Below are 17,512 nucleotides of genomic sequence, written 5' to 3' on the forward strand. Positions count from 1 at the left end.
AGAACAGTGGCAGGGACAGATACAGAAGCAGGAGGAGAGGTTGCATGGGGTGACCTGGTGAGGGAAGTCACTGAAGTTTCTAACCCATTAATATCACCCAACTTTATTAAGCACCACTTATTATTAAAGTTGCCTGATACTTCCTATTATAAGATCCTGTTTTCAATTGCTTAGAACTTTGTCAAACTAGCTGTCTGGGCTGAAATTTTTCATGCTGTGTGTCTGCCTCTGACTGAATATTATTATTATTTTTAAATATCAGCCAAAACGGTTCAGCTGTTTCTGAGAACACAGCTAAGGGAAAATGTTTTGTCCGTATTAAAAATTCTGGCAATCTTTTCTTTGAATAGGTCAAATGCCTCCATGCTTTGGAGCAAGAACTTGAAATTTACCAGGGGGATGGCTTTTGTGTCAGTGATGTGCTTTTGGCCAGTTAAAATCCATCCAAATGTGGGAGCGTATTCGAGTTGTGTAGAGGAGGAGGCGGTTGTCTCTAGGACCCCTGCTTCATTTGTTCAGAAGCTAGAAGGTATGTAGTAAATGATGCAGGAAATTTCAAGAAGAGAAATTTCAGGTTAAGGCAGCTGAATACTTCTCTCTCTAACTGGATTCCATCCCTGCCCCAGAGTTATGCCAAAAAAACTAAAAATTCTGCACACAATAATATGCATAATTTTGTCAAAATAACACAATATAATCAAAAACAAGGAGGAGTCCGGTGGCATCTTAAAGACTAACAGATTTATTTGGGCATAAGTTTTTGTGGGTAAAAAAAACCCTGAAACCTCCATGCATCTGAAGAAATGAGTTTTTTACTCAAATAAACCTGTTAGTCTTTAAAGTACTACCGGACTCCTCATTGTTTTTGTGGATATAGACTAACACGGCTATCCCTCTGATACATACACAATATAATCACATCAGTTTCAATTATTTTGGTAATTTATTTCGAAATACCTGTCAGCAAGTATGTCTGTAACAATACAGACATCAAAAAAGATTCAGGAAATTTTTTTTGACAAATAGATTCCTTACTAAGCTTATTAATACAGAACTTTCAGTAATAATTCATTTAAACTACAGTACAGAAATGTATTTCCCACACCCCTCAGAAGCAGTGCAAAGGCTTGGCAGAGTCCGGGATAATGGAGAAGCTAAGGAAGAGGGAAGTAATTGCTCGGAAAGAGCCTGGGAGTGAACCTGGAGGGTTGTTGGGTGTGGATGGGAGAAGTATGGAATAGGGTTTGTTTTTTTGCGGGGGAATTGTTATGGATTTGGGGAACCTACCCCATGCAGACCCTGGCTGACCCCTTGGCTCTCCCATTCAGACACATTTGCCCCTGTCCCGCACACCCCATTCAGCCAGGCATATCTGCACATGTCTCCATGGCTGGTTGCGCCTCATCAGCCCCTGGTGGGCAAAGGGTTTAATTGCAGTGTGACCCATCTCACGGCTTCCATTTGCCTCCAGGTCAGAATCAAATATTCTGCTGGGGGAGGGAGACTGTGGGGGACATTAATTCCATGCTTGCACAGTGGCACAGAATTCCCCCAGGGGTAAACCAAATTTTTCATTGGTGGTCACTAACTGTGTGTTCCTCACTTTCCAACTTAAAACCCTGGGGTCTGATTTGCATGAGTGCTGAGCATTCTCAGCTGCAACTGAAGTAAATAGGAACTGTGCTTAGCATTATATTGTGCTTCACATGTTCAAATTATTCTGCAAAAAATCATGTCATAGGTTTCTCGTATTGAGCACCCAAAATTAGTGGATACTTTTGGCCTTAATATCTCTGTGTCTCACTTCCTAATCTGTGACATGGAGAAAATACTATCACTTACTTCACAAGAATTTTGTGAAGATAATATTTGTGAAGCACTCAGATACTATAGCGGTAAGTGTCATAGAAAAGCCAATGAGGAAATTAATAATTTTGCCTTCAGAGCAGAATAGTTTGCAATATAAATAAGGCCTGGAGCCACACATTGAACAGTGAGGCTAAAACAAAATATATAATAGCTGCTCATTAAGTGAGCACGATCCATTCTGTGCACTGAAAGAGGCAGGGGTCTTATGGAAAAAAATAGTATGTGATCATATAATTAAAGACAATATCATAATGCATTAGTTCAAGGGAGCAAAATGAAATGTTACACATGGAATATTAATTCTGGCATTTCCTAACCTTTGAAGTTCTTGACTTTGCAACCTTAGTAATGTTCTTTTACCATCCTTTTGTGTGTGTAATAGTAATATAGAATTGTAGGCACCTCACTTGGGGTTCCGGATGCTACAATAAGTAGTATTGTTTCATATTAGCGAAACATAGTATAATCAATTACCACTGGCCCTCTTCTGCAGTGGCCAGCTCCCGTTTTAGAGCAAGAGGAAAATGCACCCTTTCTAGTGTGTAGTGCGGAACATGGACAGTGGAGTCATATTTCTTCCTGGACTGTGATGATCAGCTGACGCCCTCTAAAGTGTGACATTTATTACACTTATCTTCACATATATAAACTACAAAGGTCATTGGTCATAAATCTACATTAGCCAACCTTTTTTAAAGCCAGCTACAGTCTCCAAATTGATGATCTCATGCAAGAGCAAACTCCACCGAATGACTGCAAACTGGATGAATTAGTATTTCCTTTTACTGGCTTTAAATAGTTCTCAAATTAGGGGCATTGGTCCATATCACTGTTGCCAGTCATAAAAAGAAGTGTGGGGGAGGGGGGCGGGGTGGAAGAGAATTGGAACATTCCATAACCTAGAGGAGAGGGTTTACATGTTAACATCACTATCTTCAATTAGGGCCTGGTCCAGTACCGACTGAGGTCAATGGAAAGACTCCCATTGACTTAAATGGCTTTGGATCAGGACCTTACAGAAATAGCTTTACACTTGCCTTCCATTAATTTCAGTGAGTGGCCCCATGTTCTTACAAGATCTCATCAAGAAGCAAGGGGATTGATTAAATTTTTATTTCACAGATGAATACAGTTTAATTTTACCTTACAGTAATGAAACAATGTGCACACAAGCTCTGCTTCAGCAGCTCCCGTATGTTGCAAATGTATAAAGGTTGCACATATCTGGCTCTTTGCGCATTCTCCCTAGCTCCACCCCATTTCCTTTTGAGGGCTCTTGGGTTTGGAAGACTCTACTTGCATTTCAGTTTCTTAAGAATGCAGGCAGGAAAGAGTCTAAGCCCCAGATTTAACAAACCTTTAAAACTGTTTATTCTCCAAGTCCTTCTGAATTACACCCCTACACATTTCTCATATTGATCTTTTCATTTCTAAAGTGTGGAGGGTAACACCCCCCAGATTTGCTATTTTTATTTTACATCCTTCACACTCAGCTGTGCAAGTGCATATGAACCACAGATTGCCCACAAGCAGCGTTATCTGTATGTGGGACTTATGAAGAGGTTAGTGTTAAAACCACACACAGACACTAAGCATTTGTTAACATAAGATTACAAACAGGTTTGTTTTAATGAATAATAACCTTTAGGGATATGTACAACGTGGGGCCTAAACAGCTTGATAATATCAATTTAAATGCAGTCATTTTTATTAGCATGCTGATTTTCCCAACATCCTACGTCAATATAATAGGAAGTATTTTTGACCTTCATCTTTCAAAGGGATCTATGCAGGCATAAGGGCCCTTTGCAGGTTCAAGGCTATAGTGTGCTCTCTTAGGCTCTGATCCTGTAATGGTTTGTATGCAGGCAGCACCACTACCAAGTCCACTTGAAGTAACTGAGACTTAATGCATTGCAAGATCAGGGGCCAGGTGGTAGGGAGAAATTTACTGCTGTGCAGCCCAAGGCCTGTGCACCACTTAAGTCACACTTAAGCCATTTAAAGAAAAAAAAACTTAAGTGGATCCCAACTTCAGGCTTATCTTCTGCCCAGAGGTGAATTTCCCCTTACAGTATGAGAAACAATCTTTCATCTGTGCCTGTTGTAAGGAAGACCTTTGCTATACATAAATGGGACAAGAATTAATCAATTCACTCAGAAATGAAAAGACAACCCAGCTTTTGTCTGATTTACAACCTATTCATGACCAGAAAGAAGGAATACTTTATTCATAAAAAAGGAGGAAGTAGTTGCAGAGAAGGTTTTGTCTCCAGCTGTCATTTATGACCCTGTTGATGCTCAGAAGGAAATATTTGTGGATATAACGCATCATCAACTTTTATGTTAACTTCCTAAAAATCAGCAGGAAACTGAAAAAGAATTACAGCAGTGCCCAGGGGCTCCAATCAGATCGGGGTCGTATTGTGCTAGGTACGATGCCAATTTGTAATAGTTGCCCCAAATGCTTACAGTGTAAAGGTCACTAAACATGCTGGTTGCAGCACACCAGAGGAGGAAGTGAAGGAGGGAGGAAGGATGAAGGTAACACCACCACCACAAAGCCATGCTCCTTTTGCCTGGCTATGTGTACAATTTGAAACCTGAGTTGACTTCAGGAGACAAGGACCAGAGAGTTGACTTGGGAGCTTATGTAGCTTACCCCCGTGCATGGGAGTTTGTACGTGTTAGCCACATGAGCTAACAGTGTGAAGTTGGGATCAGGGCCTGCCCAGGAGTTATTAAGAAGTATAGCAATCTGACAAAAGAAGAGACATCAGATCAACAGATTCTCTTCTTAGCAGTCTAATTAGAGAAGCGTGGCAATGGTTTTGCATAACTAAGAAACTGCCTAGAAGTGTCTAGTCCCTCTACCGCTTCTTTAGCTTCAGGATAATAACTTTGTTTTTCCCAGCAGGGTTTCTACAGTGGAAGAGAGAGAGACAGAGCTCTTGCCCACTGCTACTCCTAAACCTCTTCAGAGTTGTTACTAGGAACCTCATGTGCCAAACTGGGATTCAGATGGTTCCTTTAGCTGCGTTGGAAGGCAGAGCAGCAAAACTTCCAATTTGAGGAGAGGAGACAGCCTTAAAAGGTCTTTCCTGGTGTCAAAAAAAGAAGTCTTTGCTATCAGGGAAGCTAAGTTAGGGAGCACAATGCCTCCTACCTCTCCCACAGGATTCTGTATTACTGGGGCCAAATAGTCAACCTGACGTTGAAAGTCTCAGATTAACAGGTTACTTCAGAGATCATCTCAGTTGATGATGCGAAGTCCTGGGGGCAAAGGAAACAAACAGAACCCACAGCAACAGTTGGAAATGATACTTGGCACACAAGACATCTCGTCTCCGCCCCCCCCCCCCCCCACACACCCCCTTTTATCTTTTTGTTTCATATTGGAATCTGTCCATTTTCATTCACGATTGAGCAGTAAGAAGCATGCTGCTGGGACCAGCTCTGAAAGCGGCAATGAAGGTAGGCAAGGATGTATCAGGGGTGTGCTCCAACAATAAATCTTTGGCACACTTTGATTGGTGCTTCTTACTGTAACTCACATGATGTACAGATTGACCCAAACAGAGACTGAAAAGAATGAGGTTTGTGCAAGTGGGTGTGTGTACTTGAACTGATTTAGATTTGCCCAAAAGTATGATTTTGATTGCTCATATGCAGTGCTGATTGCTCCATCTACATACACATAGAGGTTAGAGTTTTTGGTGTTTGTATACTTTTAAGAGGAAGACTGAGCCCCTCTTACACAAGTGACCTTCAACCTCACATTAGTAGGGCAAGTCCACAGAATTTGTTCACTTGTATGGAGTAGGGTTTGCTTTGGCAATTGCCCAGAATTGTTTGTGATATTGGGTGATTTACAGTCACTTCTGCTGAGCCAAAAAGGATACATTGTAGGAGCTTTAGAGAAGGAAATGGAGTTTATAGACAGATCAGCCTTTTGCAAATCTAGAGCAAAACAGTTTCATTTTTACTGTGTAGAGGAGGTTTGTTAAATTTTATAATTGTAAAGGGAATTATTCTTACCAGGCCATAATCATTTGGGGGGCGGAGAAGTGGACCGAATACTCTTTACAATACTATTGTACTCCAAAACAATAAATACTTATCAGAGCTCGTCTTCTGTTAACTTCTGGTGCACCATGTACGTCTACTCTGAAACCAGGAAATAGTTCAACAGATGCATACAAAATACGTAGATTGATTCAAAGACAATAGCTAAATACCAGTTAAACCACACACTGTGGGCTCTACGTTGTAGTGCTGGGAAATTAGCACCATTTAGGGTAGTTCCAGAACTTATATTAACCTGCAAATATTTGCTGCTGGCTAACGCTTAGCATACAAAGTCTCAAATTGGTGTCAGTACTTTGCCAACTATAATATAGATGTGTGCGTGTGTGTGTATTTTGTTTCACAGTTTGCTTATAGTGTGAATTACTAGCTTTTTTTCAGTCGACTAAATGACTGCAAAATGAAGTTTAATGCATGAATTGCTTTTTTTAATTAAGATCAACATTTTTAAAGTCCCATTTATTGAATTTTTTTAAATCTATCACTTGTTCTTTTAATTGGGGCCTGATCTTGTTGTCACTGAAGTCAATAGCAAAATTCCCCATTCATGGCACTGGCAGTAGGCGCTTGTCCCACACCCTCGTAATAGTTATGGAGTTGTCTTGATGGACAGCAGAGAGAACTGTATCTTTGCTCTTTGACTACAAGAGCAGTCTTCTGTGGAGGTGAGCCTTCTCTGAGCTCTCAGGAGGGGATCAAAGAAAGACCCAGGGGGAAAAAAAGACTCATAGTTACAGAATTTTGCATCAAACCAATAGAATTATATTTCAAAAAGCAGTTTATAGTTTGGGTTAACCACTACCAGCCAATACCCAGACACAATTAGAATTGGAAGAAAGAGATGGGTGACATTAAGATAGTGACACATTGTGCCATGAAATTGGAGGACCAAGTGAGTTCAGATGTTTCACCTTAAATATGAAATTGCTTCAGGTTTTCTAATATGCAAATCTGTGATTGCGTGAGTGAAAAAAAAGACATTATGTTCAGAAGGGTCAATATAAAAATGGTCAACATGTTTTCGTTGTTGTTGCCTTTGCCTCTCAGCTCCTTTGTTTTGAGGTATCTGCGGGAGATTTCCAAGTGGAAATACTTGATAACTCCTTTGCCCTGTAGGTTTTCTTCAAAAATAAAATAAATAAATAAATAAACAAACAAACAAACAAACTGACAAGCATTGGTGAGGCTTTAATGGTTACCTAACATGCATCACTACAAGTACTGCATTGTTATGAAGAGTACAAGACGTACAGATCCAATCCCAGATTTAACAGCCCCATCTCTCAACAAGGGGGCATTTAAAATTTTTACTGCACTTAACCACGACTCATCACAAAAAGCTATCTAACAGCTCTGGAAACACCATTAAACATATATATGCCTGTTTCAATTATTAACCCAGTTTGTACTTAGACATTTAATCTGTAATTGGTTAATTATAAAATATCCAAGCTATTTTCATTGTTAGGCCATTCATCTTAATATTAATAATACAGCTAACTGAAAAAACACATTGTTTTGTGAAAAGTCTTCAAAACCTAAGTTTGGGGGCAAAATTTAAAATTTTCAAAAAAACACTGACTGCTCTAAGCTGGTTTAAACAAGCTGAAAAAAATTTGCATGAAAACTTCCTACAGAACATTTTCACTGAAATTTTGAAAATTCAGAACTTTTCAATCAGCTCTAATTACATTGTCAGGAATCTTAACAATTTTTAAGAAATGTGTCATTTAGAAGAATTCAGATTTTCATGCTGCTGACTTTAAGTTTCCCTTTACGTCATGTCAAAAGATGGGGGGGAGGGTTTCTATTCAGATTTCTATACCACAGCATTACAATCAGAATCCCACCAATCTAAAAAAGGCCAGATTTAGACCTCAGATAGGTGCCTCTGGCTTCCTCTCTCAAACACAGGTGCACAAAACTGCATTGTACAGTTTATTTGCACTCCTCACCCCTCCCCCAACAAGAAGTTACAGAGACTGATCTTTCCCAGTCACTGTTTCTCTTTATGCAATTTTAAAGCTTTGAGGGAAATATCACTTTATAAAGACTCAGGGATGAGATTTCAGTGCACTGTATGGTCATATTTGTGCAACTTCTCTTAAAGTCGGAAACTCACGGCTAACATGCAGTGCAATGCATTAGAAGTTTACCCTTCAACAGTAACATGAAAGCCAATAAATTCGCACAACGATATGCTTATCTTGTTTGTCTTGGAAAGAATATTTTCTTTTAAAAAAAAAAATCCATGAATGACAAAATTGCAAATACTCATATGTGAGAGAGAGAGCAGAACTATGCACAGAAACAAACCAAGTTTTAATTGGCACTGACTGCTTTTTATGAAAGAGTCATGCAAACTGTGTCAAGGATTACAAAAAGTCGCTAATCCTGCGAGGGGACCAGCAAAACACTGTGTGACCAAGAAAGAGTGTTTTACACAGAGGAAAATCTTGTGTTTTCAATAATTCCTTGAACTACAATGAGATTTAAAAGGCAATTTTGAGACTTGTACATGCTCACCAGTGTTAGTAAGATATTAGAATTCCTGTGTCTGTTGTCACGGGAAAAACACAATTAAACAAAAGAGTCCTTAGACATTTAGAGAAGTTCAGTTATTTTACCTCTCGTTCCATTCTGAAGCATTTTGTAGGTCTAAAAGACTCCTGCAGCACCAAAGAATGCAATCAAGTGTAATCACAGAAGCCTCCCACCCCTCCACACTCAAGTGTTCAACTCCTGTTCAGCTTTTACATTAATAAGGTATAATTATGCATATGGAAATTTACTGTCAGCCAAAGACACAATTATTCTGAAAACACCAGGTTTCAGAACCAGTTTTGAGTGTTTAAGGCAGGGTATGCCTGATATGGTAACAGAATCATTGGTGGGGTTTTGAGTCCATTTTTCTCAATGGTTCATGCAAGCTACTCTTCCTGCTGTAATGCAACTACTAACATCATGACCTTCATTCTCTCCGTCTCTCTCTCTCTCACACACACACACACACAGAGCTGTGGAATCATCTAAGGCTTTGTCAACACTAGCACTTTTGTCGGCAAAACTTTTGTCAGTCAGGGCTGTGGAAAAAAACCACACCACTGACCGACATAGGTTTCACCAACCAAAGTGCTGGTGTGGACAGCGCTATGCCTGTGGCAGACACTCTCCTGCCAACATAGCTGCCGTCGCTCGTCGGGGGTGGTTTAATTATGCTGACGGGAGAGCTCTCTCCCGCTGGCATAGAGTGTCTACACAGGAGCAGTGAGATAGCCATACCACTGTAAAGTCCGTAGCATAAACGTAGCCTAAGTATCCATAGAAGCTACAGACTGGTCTCAAAGATGGATCATGTCAGCTAACCCAAGCCCCTTGCCAGTGCAGGATTGTTCCCCTTTCTATATGGGCTAGCGTTACCACCAATCTAATTTTAAATGTTGCAAACGCTGAGGGGCTTCCTCTATTTTCACTGGGAGATTAGGCCACTCACCAGCAGATCTGGAACCCCCAAAACACCAGTTCTTCCTATTTCAAAATTACGTAGAGAAGCCGGTGCAAGGAAGAGCAGCAGAAGCTCCCTGATGCCAGGGAGAGCAATGAGTTTGTCATACTTTAAGAAAAAATTATCTCACGGAACAGAAAACCTTTACATAAGTAGGAGGAATCCCCGGAGTTTTCTCACAACTTCCAAATCGACTCATTTTACTGCACATGAGCAACAAATCTCAGAGCCAGGGGAAGAAGAGGAACTAATAGACTCCACTAAGGCCCTCAAGACTACACACAGCCACAGGCCCTAATGAGTAAATATGGGGCTGAATGTCTTCAAAACTTGCTTTGGATAAATAACCCCCTACACGGAACACTCACACTAAGGCCACCTTCAATATAACTCTTCAAACTGACAGACAACAACTATCGCAATATTGCCAAAAGGAGCAAGGAATCAACCCCAGAGTAAGTCTCATACAGACTCATCTGCCTTTTTGACACAGATTATAAAATCCTGACCAAGAAAATGGCTAGTCACCTGCCTCCTTCACTCTGGGCCATGTTTAGGGAGAGAAGGCTGAGATAACCTAAGAGATTTGAAATATATACACTCATAATGTGAAAACGTCTTGACCTTCTCTGAATACAGAGAAAGCCTTTGACCAGGCAATATGGACATACAGTATCTACTTGCAATGCTGCAGCAAATGGAATTTAATTCATAATGCAGCTCAAGATCCTGCCTTCAAGTGTTTCCTTCCTAGTTAGCTGGAGGCTCAGAATCAGAACCTTTGCAGCTTCAATAGCCTGATCAGGCAAAACTGTTTCCTTTTTCTCATTACTCTTCACATGACCAAATCCCAGGCCAATATTATGCAAAGAATACGCAGAACAATTTTATGTTTTTGCAGATGACATGCTCCCACGTACCACAAAACCAAGCAACAACAACAACAAAATTAGCTCTTTTGAGTGGCCAAACAAAAAACATGTTTAATGCATCTTTCCTAAGGCCTAAAATAGTGCCATGCATACATACTCTTTCACACCACACAGCCCATGTGCATATCTATGCAAGTGTTGGGAACTAATTTAAGTCATGCTAGAATTTTTTTCTTAATTATTTCAGTTTTGAAATAGCTTTGCACGACAAAAAAAAATAGCATGCATGTGGTGGGGGGAGGGGAGGAGGTGTCAAAGAAAAAAGAGACAGAAGTAAAACAGAAACGGCCAACACAGAACATGTATGTACAAGGTACATCAGTGGGTAGCAAGTGTTTGCTTTATATTGTTTAGGGAAGATGCAAGGTATCCCATCTAGTGGCCACTTTTTTTTCCTCCCAAGGTGGGCCTTGTTAATGTGATTTGAGATATGGGCCACACTCCTCTTCCCCACCTTATTGTGAATACCAAAGAGTCTTGGAGGAACGTCTAAAGCCCTGACCATGCACTCTCTAGTACATAGGCATGGCAGTCCAAGTGTGCCTGAATGGATATGCAAAAAACTGGATCCATCTATGCTTAGTGAAGAGCCTTGGTATAGGCTTCTAGATTAGCAGAACTGATGGGTGGACATCTGTTCTGTTCCTCTCCTTCTGCACACATTTCCTAGATGTCAGATCCTCCATTTCCCCCTACACATTTTGGCCCCTTCTGATCTGGGCATGCTAGGTTATCTTCTTCCCTGATTCCCTAAGCCCTTCTCTCCTGCACAATCCTCTCCTGCTGAAGGAGGACTGCTTCAGTCCTACTGGTAGCCCCACTCCTTGAGCGGGGCTCTTGTTTACTCTCCTCAGAACAGTGGTCCCTCCTTTGTAGAGGCAGCTAGGCTGGCTCCTCCCCATTTCCAGTTACCTTTAGAGGTGTTCAAGCTCTTAGGCCATGTCTACACTTACAAGCTTACAGTGGCACAGCTGTAAGAGTGCTCGTGTAGCCGCGTTATGCCTGTTGACATCATAGAGCTCTCTCCTGTTGACATCATAAAACCAGCTCAGCGAACGGCGGTAGCTATGCTGGCAAGAAAGCGTCTCCCACCGACCTAGTGCTGTGCACACTACCACTTATGCCAGCAAAATTTATGTCGTTCGGGCGGGGGTGGGGGGAGCGGTGTTTCACACCCTGAGTAACAAAAGTTTTGTCGACATAAGTTCTAGTGTAGACATGGCCTTGGTTGCAATTAAGGACCTGAACACCAAGGGAAAGAACCAGCAGCATCTGACCAACTAGGTCTCTGCAGACCACCAGTTGTTCCTACACCACAATTTTGGAATCACAGATTAATTTATTTTAACAGCATTCTCCTCCCACAGGTAAAGCATTTAATTAAACCAGTGGCGGGTTTTAAGGTCACTAGAACTCAAACCCACAATTTCTAACCTTCATCCCATAGCAGATGTGGAAACGCTCCCCCTTAGTACACTGCAATTCTAGAAGGAAGAAGGAAGTGTACAAATTAAAATTACATGGGTTAGTAAAATCCAGCCTTATATGATAAACAACCAAACAAGATTTTATTCATTAGCATTCTCTCTCTCACTTTCTCTTACTTAGTAATTCCAACCAAAAAATTTACATGGCATGAAAATTCTACATCATGGGTGCCTGTACCTAGCAGAGTTAAGGAAGTACTATTAATAGCAATGCTGTTTGCACAGACTGTATATCCACACTGTGAGCCTGCATTGTGATCTCAAAGATGCAGAAGAGGATTTGTGTGTGTGTGTGTGCGCGACTGTAAGAGGCCTTCAGAACATGCAGCATATGCATCATTATTTGCGGTGAAGAGGAAACCATTCTCTGATTTTCTGTCATATTTAAAATAAAGAATTTGCAAAGTATTATAGAAGGAATCAATGTTCTCTGCTCATTGTTTAGAACATTCAGAAGGACTACCATTTAACATTTATTGGGGTTAAGAACAAGAATGAAAGAACTTATCCCAGCATCTGCAGTTCTGCTCTATTCGATGACATAAACAATCACCTGCTTTGGGGGGTAGGGATACCCAAGTGTAACTTCACAGATTTAAAAAACAAACAAACAAAATATTTTACAGCAACAGATCACTCCAAAATACATCCCATAAGGCATCAATTTTTAGTCTCCACAGTTAAGCATTCCCTATGCCTATCTACCTAAGAAGAAGAAAAGGAGTACTTGTGGCACCTTAGAGACTTTCAAATTTATTTGAGCATAAGCTTTCGTGAGCTTCATCGATGAAGTGAGCTGTAGCTCACGAAAGCTTATGCTCAAATACATTTGTTAGTCTCTAAGGTGCCACAAGTACTCCTTTTCTTTTTGCGAATACAGACTAACACGGCTGCTACTCTGAAACCTACCTAATAAGAGTTGGTTTAAGAGCTGATCAAACTTCAAGATGAACAATTCACCCCAGAAATAGAATATTTAATGTAGCAGAGAAAGCCTTGTATTTTTCTTATTTTTTTTAAGTTTAACTGAGCCCTAAATCAGCTTCACTTTAAATCTTTGCTATAGAGCAATTTGCTATATATTTTTATTAAACTCTTATTTTTAAACTGTTTTTAATTTGAAGTGTAAATTAAGTTGACTTATAACAACTCCAGTTTCAAAACTGAAATTTAGCAAACAGTTAATACATAATGCAGTTTATTAGGCCAAAGATATTAAACAAGACTCAACCATAATGGTTAACAATGGCTATTATATTCGTGCAATGCAATGCAATGCAAAAATGGTCCAAATTCATCCCTGCTATAACAGTATTGACTTCAACGATTTACACCGGGTATTAAATGTACCCAATTATGTTTAGACATAGCGAGCCCAAATTTCAAATACTGTGCCCCTAGTAAGACATCCCAATCCTTTACTTGGAAACTCAAATCAACAATTACATCACAATCCTATAGCTAACCTACTGATATAACTTCAGTGCGATTTCTGTGTATGGTAAAGCTATAGGATCAGGTTGCTAGGTGTATTTTAAAGGGCATTTATGCACCTAAGTGACAATGCAGCCATCCAAATGCAGGGTTGGAATATGCTGTCATAGCCCCCACTTTGGAAAACTGGGTCTATGTTGTCAAATCCCTAATGTCAAATATTTAGTGTAATTTTAAAGTTGTTAATTCTCACAAATATGGTCTTTGCTATAACTTAGTAAGTTTAAAAATGGTTTCCCCATTGCAGTCAATCGGGTTGTACAAACGTAACAGCCAGATCACAAAAATTATCTTTACTCATGCGAGTAGCCCTGTTGAAATCAAGTGAGGTAGGACGACTCATGTGAGCAAGAGTTTGCAGAATCAGGCCCTCAGCAAAGACAGGTCTCCGCTATAGTTTTTATTCAAGTATGAACGTCACTGGCATTGTCTCCTCTTCCTGAAAAGAACTGGCTTTTAAACACTACAAAAAGATCAAGAACAACAATTAAGAAATTAAGGTTACTAACTTAAAACATTCTAGCATAGTTCTTGACATTCACAGAAGTGTCAAAAATAAGTCACAAATGAAATGAAGTTATACAAATTTATTACTCTGTATGCAATGGGTCTTTAAAGAAAGAAATACAGAAAGACAGAAAGAAACGGAGAAGGTATATCAGAGCATAATTAGGAAGGTGTCATGATTTAAGGAGAGATTTTTATTAAAACACTGGTCATAAGTTTCAGAGTAGCAGCCGTGTTAGTCTGTATTTGCAAAAAGAAAAGGAGTACTTGTGGCACCTTAGAGACTAACAAATTTATTTGAGCATAAGCTTTCATGAGCTACAGCATTCGATGAAGTGAGCTGTAGCTCACAAAAGCTTATGCTCAAATAAATTTGTTAGTCTCTAAGGTGCCACAAGTACTCCTTTTCTTTTGGTCGTAAGTTAAAACACTGGTCATAAGTTAAGGCCCAGACCCTGAAAGATGATCAGCACAAGCAGATCCCTATGCTAGTGTAGAGCCCCACTGAAATCAATGGGGCATGGTGCAGGCAGATCCCGGTGCAGCACAGCAATGTCAGATTGCAAGGTGGTGGCCAAAGACAGCCCTTGCCCAAGTCTCAACAAATACAAGCTTTTACCATATTCAGGAGTATTCAGATCTAGGAAGGGATATACTTGGATCCCATCTCTAAATTAGTCTTAGATCTCTACATTATTTTTGCAACAAATATTGGGTAATGATTGGAAGGGATTTCAGAGGGATATACAAACAGTATGGGTAGAGGCCTTTTCATTTTTCTGGGATCCAACACTCCAGAGTTGCTTAATCCCCACAGAAGTGGACCATTTCCCTAAAAATTCCCAACTTCTGAAAGGAGATAACAGGGCTGGTGCTCTGTATCTCTCTAATGTCTGAGATATGAACAGTTTAATGTTGATTGACTGTGATAAGCCTTTACCAAACTGGTCACAACACAATGGTAAACCATAGGAAGAGTATTCTTAAAAGAAATGCAAGTTTGCAAGAAATAAATAGCTACACCATGTCTTTTTTTTATAATATCAGGTCTCCCATAGCTGGAAACTGAACTGCAGGCTGGATTCTCGCTCTTGCCCTGCTTTAAAGTGTTGATTTAAGTGAATTTACTCCCAAGTGTGAAACTTGTCTAAGCAAGCAGAGAATCAAACCCCTTCCTGGTCTGGTTCAAGACTTGAAAAGTTTCAGATTCACCGCTGACAGGAAGCTAATAACTGGACTTGGTCTGTGTACTTCACAAGCTTACTGGGCTGTAGTTGTTCCCACTGAATGAGCTAAAGTTCATCTTCAGGCCAAGATTGTCAAAATTGGTAACTAGTGATTTGGGGTCCTTTGGTGTTCAGGTGCCCAACCTGAAACACCCTAGGGAGGCCTGATTTTCAGTAAGTGCCGAGTACCTGGCCTCTGCAGGCCAGGCTCCTTTAAGGTATTTCAGAAGTGGAGCACCTCAACAGAAACATAAAAATAAATCCAGATCACTGGTCATTTTTCAGGGCCTTGCCCTTAAGAGGAACTATAGTTCCTTCGCTGTCAGTGTCCAGGAAACAAGTCCAGCACACTTGGCCTCCAGACACACCCAGCCTCCCTGCCGCCGCCCCCATGACCTAGCAGCGCACCTGCCTGGCTCTGCAGCTTCACCCACCCCGCCCCGCCCGGCCCGGGTGGCAACGCGACAGCCCCCACCCCCTACTGTCCTGACCCAGGCCCCCGCCGGAGTGCGAGCCCCGAGAGCCCCGCATTGCCCCTCCCGCCTCTGCCCGCTGCGGCCACATGGCCGGTCGCCCAGCCCGGCGCCGGCGGAACGGCTTTCCACTGGACCCCGAGCGCGGCACAGCCAGAGACCACCGAGCGCGCGCGCGCTCCTGAGCGAGCCCGGGAGCCCGCCTCCCAGGGCCAGCCCCACTGACAGGTGGCTGGGGAGGGGGCAGTACAGGGAGGGGAAAGGCGAGAAGAGGACAGGTTCCAGGCGCGGGGAGGAGTGCCCTGGGGCAGGCTGCATGGCGGGACGCCGGGGACAGACTACAGCGCCCAGGGGGAGAGAGGGGCCGGTTGCATGCGGCGGGGGATCTGGCAGGGGCGCCCTCCAGCCCGTCCCCGGCTCTCCCAGGGCGCCTTACCTTGGCGAGGCAGAGCAGGAGCAGCAGGCGGAGGAAGAGCTGCCCTGGCTGCTTCATGGTCCTGAAGAGCTCTCCCCGCTGCGGGCGCAGCCACTTAGCCCGACTCCGGCTTCCCCGGGGACATGGCAGGGCTGCGCGCCCCAGCACTCAGCAGCGCCCGGCGGGGTCCCTCCCGCCCCCCGCCTCTCTCTCTCTCTGCGCTCCGCAGGCGGCTGCTTTCTCGCTCCGCCTGCCGCGCGCCCCGCGCTGAAAATGCGGGAGTTCGGAGCGGGGGCAAGTCCCGGGCAGGGTGGAGCGAGATGCGCAGGCAGGACTCCCGGTGAAGCTCGCCTCCTGCTCTGGGGAGAGAGAGAGAGAGAGAGTCAGTCACCTCCCCTCTGAACACTCATCGCTTCCGCTGCTGCCAGGGGGAGGAATTCGCCTCCTGTTGTCAAGGGTTTAAAAGGCCATTTTGCTGCTGGGAAGTTGTTGCTGCACTTCCCCCCCCCAATCTGACATTCCCCCTTTCTGTCTCCCAGCTGGGCTGGACGAGGAAGTGGCTCACTCAAAACTTTTCTAGCCCTCCCACATTCTTTCTGCAATCGACTGGGAAATGGAGCCGGAGAGGGATGTTCTCCTCTCCCCCCTCCCCCTTTCAGTCTCTGAAAAAGGACATTCTTAATGGGGCTTTCTCTGGTACTGCAAACAGCGAGATCTCCGCTTCTCAGAGCACATGGGGCTTGTTACAATATTTCTAGAGCGGAAGATTATGCACAGAACTCAAAGAACAGATTAAAACGAGCACACAGCGGGACGAATGGCATGTAAATATTCTTTGTGATACTCATGAGTTCCCAGAAGCATTGATGTGAGCCCGCATGCAGGGTGAGATTTAACAGGGCTACTCAGTTCTGGAGTATGCTAATTAACGAGATTTTCTTTTCCTCCTTCCCCCCCCCCCCCTTAACGTTTAGATTTATATTTTATGATCATGCAGCATTGTTCAACTGGGGAAACAGGAATGGGTGACAAAACAAAAACTGGTGTTCTGAAATGACTCAGTGAAACACACTTCACCCCGAGGAAGTTATCGGAAATAATTCCTTTCAGCTGACGCTCGTATTTTTTTACCGCTTTTGTAAATGTCTGCGCAATTTCAAATGAACATTTTTATAATCTAATTTACTTCTCAGGGTTAATGTACGTTTTACATTTCATTCACCTTGGACAATGAAAACAGACAAGTTAGTTCCATTTTGGTTTATAGTCAGTTTGGTCTTAATTCCACTTTCAAGCTCTAAACTCTGCTTCAAAGTTGTAATGCTTAAATTAGGAACACTGCAGGTGAATGACTGAATCCACTTAAAATCTATTTTAATTGACTTTTTTAAAGATAAAAACATTGATAAACGTTTTTTCAAGACCTTGTTTTTACAAAATGTAAAATCTTTCAAACACTGAAGCATGTGCATAACTTTACATAGTTTTACAATTCCTTAAAAGTCAAAGGGATTATGC

General features: G+C 42.1%; 1 protein-coding gene across 1 annotated transcript in view; it reads right to left on the minus strand.

The window, feature by feature from the left end:
• Nucleotides 1–16,498, minus strand: part of PTPRJ (protein tyrosine phosphatase receptor type J) — a 143,003-nt gene extending 126,505 nt beyond the window's left edge. The window contains exon 1 of the mRNA XM_075129335.1: nucleotides 16,016–16,498. Coding sequence (XP_074985436.1) covers nucleotides 16,016–16,072 — 57 coding nt within the window. The 5' untranslated portion in view covers nucleotides 16,073–16,498. The remainder of the gene's footprint in view (nucleotides 1–16,015) is intronic.
• Nucleotides 16,499–17,512: the final 1,014 nt, after the last annotated feature.

The sequence above is a fragment of the Caretta caretta genome, chromosome 6 (genome assembly GCF_965140235.1).
Source record: "Caretta caretta isolate rCarCar2 chromosome 6, rCarCar1.hap1, whole genome shotgun sequence".
In the NCBI taxonomy this organism is placed as follows: Eukaryota; Metazoa; Chordata; order Testudines; family Cheloniidae; genus Caretta; species Caretta caretta.